The sequence below is a fragment of the Sus scrofa genome, chromosome 2 (assembly GCF_000003025.6).
Source record: "Sus scrofa isolate TJ Tabasco breed Duroc chromosome 2, Sscrofa11.1, whole genome shotgun sequence".
NCBI classification, from domain to species: domain Eukaryota; kingdom Metazoa; phylum Chordata; class Mammalia; order Artiodactyla; family Suidae; genus Sus; species Sus scrofa.
The window spans coordinates 13,863,415-13,865,814 of NC_010444.4; the positions used below are offsets into that span (position 1 = coordinate 13,863,415).

The 2,400-nt window shown below is 39.6% G+C and overlaps 1 protein-coding gene across 1 annotated transcript; it reads right to left on the reverse strand.

The window, feature by feature from the left end:
- Positions 702-1,634, reverse strand: LOC110259717 (putative olfactory receptor 5AK3). The gene has a single exon (XM_021085468.1). It carries the CDS (start codon positions 1,632-1,634, stop codon positions 702-704), a length of 933 nt encoding a protein of 310 aa, XP_020941127.1.

Here is a 2,400-nt window from a genome sequence, read left to right on the forward strand (position 1 = left end):
AGATGATTGGATTCGGAAGATGTGGTGTATATACACAATGGAATACTACTCCGCCATAAAAAAGAATGACATAATGCCATTTGTAGCAACATGGATGGAACTAGAGAATCTCATCCTGAGTGAAATGAGCCAGAAAGACAAAGACAAATACCATATGATATCACTTATAACTGGAATCTAATATCCAGCACAAATGAACATCTCCTCAGAAAAGAAAATCATGGACTTGGAGAAGAGACTTGTGGCTGCCTGATGGGAGGGGGAGGGAGTGGGAGGGATCGGGAGCTTGGGCTTATCAGACACAACCTAGAATAGATTTCCAAGGAGATCCTGCTGAATAGCATTGAGAACTATGTCTAGATACTCATGTTGCAACAAAACAAAGGGTGGAGGAAAAACTGTAATTGCAATGTATACATGTAAGGATAACCTGACTCCCTTGCTGTACAGTGGGAAAAAAAAAAAAAAAAAAAAAGATGCTTTCTCTCCAAGAAATATGTGAATTAGAAAGTTATGTATTTCATCCTTTCAGATGTTTTTATTACCTTTCACAAGGTTTTCATATAGCTAAGAAATTACACTTTATATCGTTTTCGTTGTTTGTATCTCACATGTATTTGACACACCTTCTGCTGTTGAGAAATGAGAGAGAAATTTTGGCTTGCTTGTTGAACGTGCTGAGTTAGTAGTTGGTGTCCAAGCTAGAAACACTGCTTTCCAACCCCTTTCAGAGCTTCTCTCACATCTTGGTTTCTCAGGCTGTAGATGAGGGGGTTGAACATGGGGATCACAATCCCATAAAACACGGAAGCCAGTTTTTCTTGCTCTTGAGACTCTAGGGTGCGGTGGTGCAGATACATGTAGGACAGAGTCCCATAGAAAAGGGTGACTGCTGTCAGGTGGGAGGCACACGTGGAGAAGGCTTTTTTCCTCCCTGCAGCAGAAGAGATCTTCAGGATGGCAGCCAGGATAAATACGTAGGAAAAGATGACGACCGACACAGTGCACGTCAAGTTAAACCCCACAAAGGCTGCTAGCAGCATGATGCTGAAGTAAATACTGGAGCACGAGAGGGCAAGAATTGGGGGTGCATCACAGAAAAAGTGGTTAATTTTATTGGATTTGCAAAAGTTCAGTTGGAAAGTAAAACTTGTGTTTACAGAAGCATTTAGGAAGCCCATGAAGTATGAACCAATTACAAGCTGAATGCAGACTCTCTGGGACATGACTGTTGGATAGCGGAGTGGGTTACAGATGGCCACATAGCGGTCCACCGCCATTGCGGCCAAGATGTAGCAATCACTTGTTGCAAAAGCACCATAGGTTAGCAACTGCACCATGCAGCCTATGAATGAGATAGAGTGTTCTGTCCACACAAAGTTTTGCAACATCTTGGGAGTGATAGCAGTAGCATAGCAGAGATCAACTTTTTCCTCCAAGTTTTGGAGGAAAAAGTACATGGGGGTGTGAAGGGAAGCTTCAATCTTGATGAGCAGGATCATGCCAATGTTACCCACCAGGGTGACCACATAGGTCACCAGAAACACTATGAAGAGGACAGGCCAAGACTTGTGTTGACCAGCAAATCCCAGGAGAATGAATTCCGTCCCTTTGGTGCCATTGTTTTGTTCCATGGCTGGTAAAGATTAACTATCAGCTGAAAAGATGCAAAGAAAAAAGAGCAGAGAAATCTAAGACCACTGTGATCCTTTAATTCTGGCGTTGGAAATGGTATCATCTTTAATTTCATAGCGGGGTAAGAGAATAATTTCCATGACATAATTAACTTAGATTTTTGAAGTCTAAACCTTGATACCTGACTTAGATATTTTCATCTATAGTTTGAGGATGTTGTCGTGGTCCAGTATTGGTTTCTCACGGTGCAGAGTGATTGATATTTCTTAATTATATCAATTCAGGAACAAATCACTTATACTTTTACTTAATCTTTCTTTTATGCACTCCATATTTTAATTATAAATCCATATTTGCTTAAATACTAATCATCATATTTGAAATCTTCAAATATCCATAGAATTCTGTATGATCTTGCTTACACTTAACTCTATATTCTCATTTCCTTCTTCCTTAGTAATAACTCTTTTCTGCCATGATGTTCTCATGAAATTGTAGCATTCTTTGTGGAAGTGTTTATCAAAGTATTGATAGTAAAGTATCATTCTCTTTTAAAAATTTCAGTTTTGTCTCTTTTTGTAAAAAGCAATAAAGAAATTCTCAGCATTGTCAACATTTTGTGATCGTTTAAAAGCTCAATCTCACTTTTGGTAGTTAAGCGCATCATAGAGTGGAAACAGAGAGTCCAAGGACTAATGCTGGTCCCTGGGCCACACACTGAGTAGCACTGCTCTATGGTGTCCATTCGTCATAATTTATTCATGT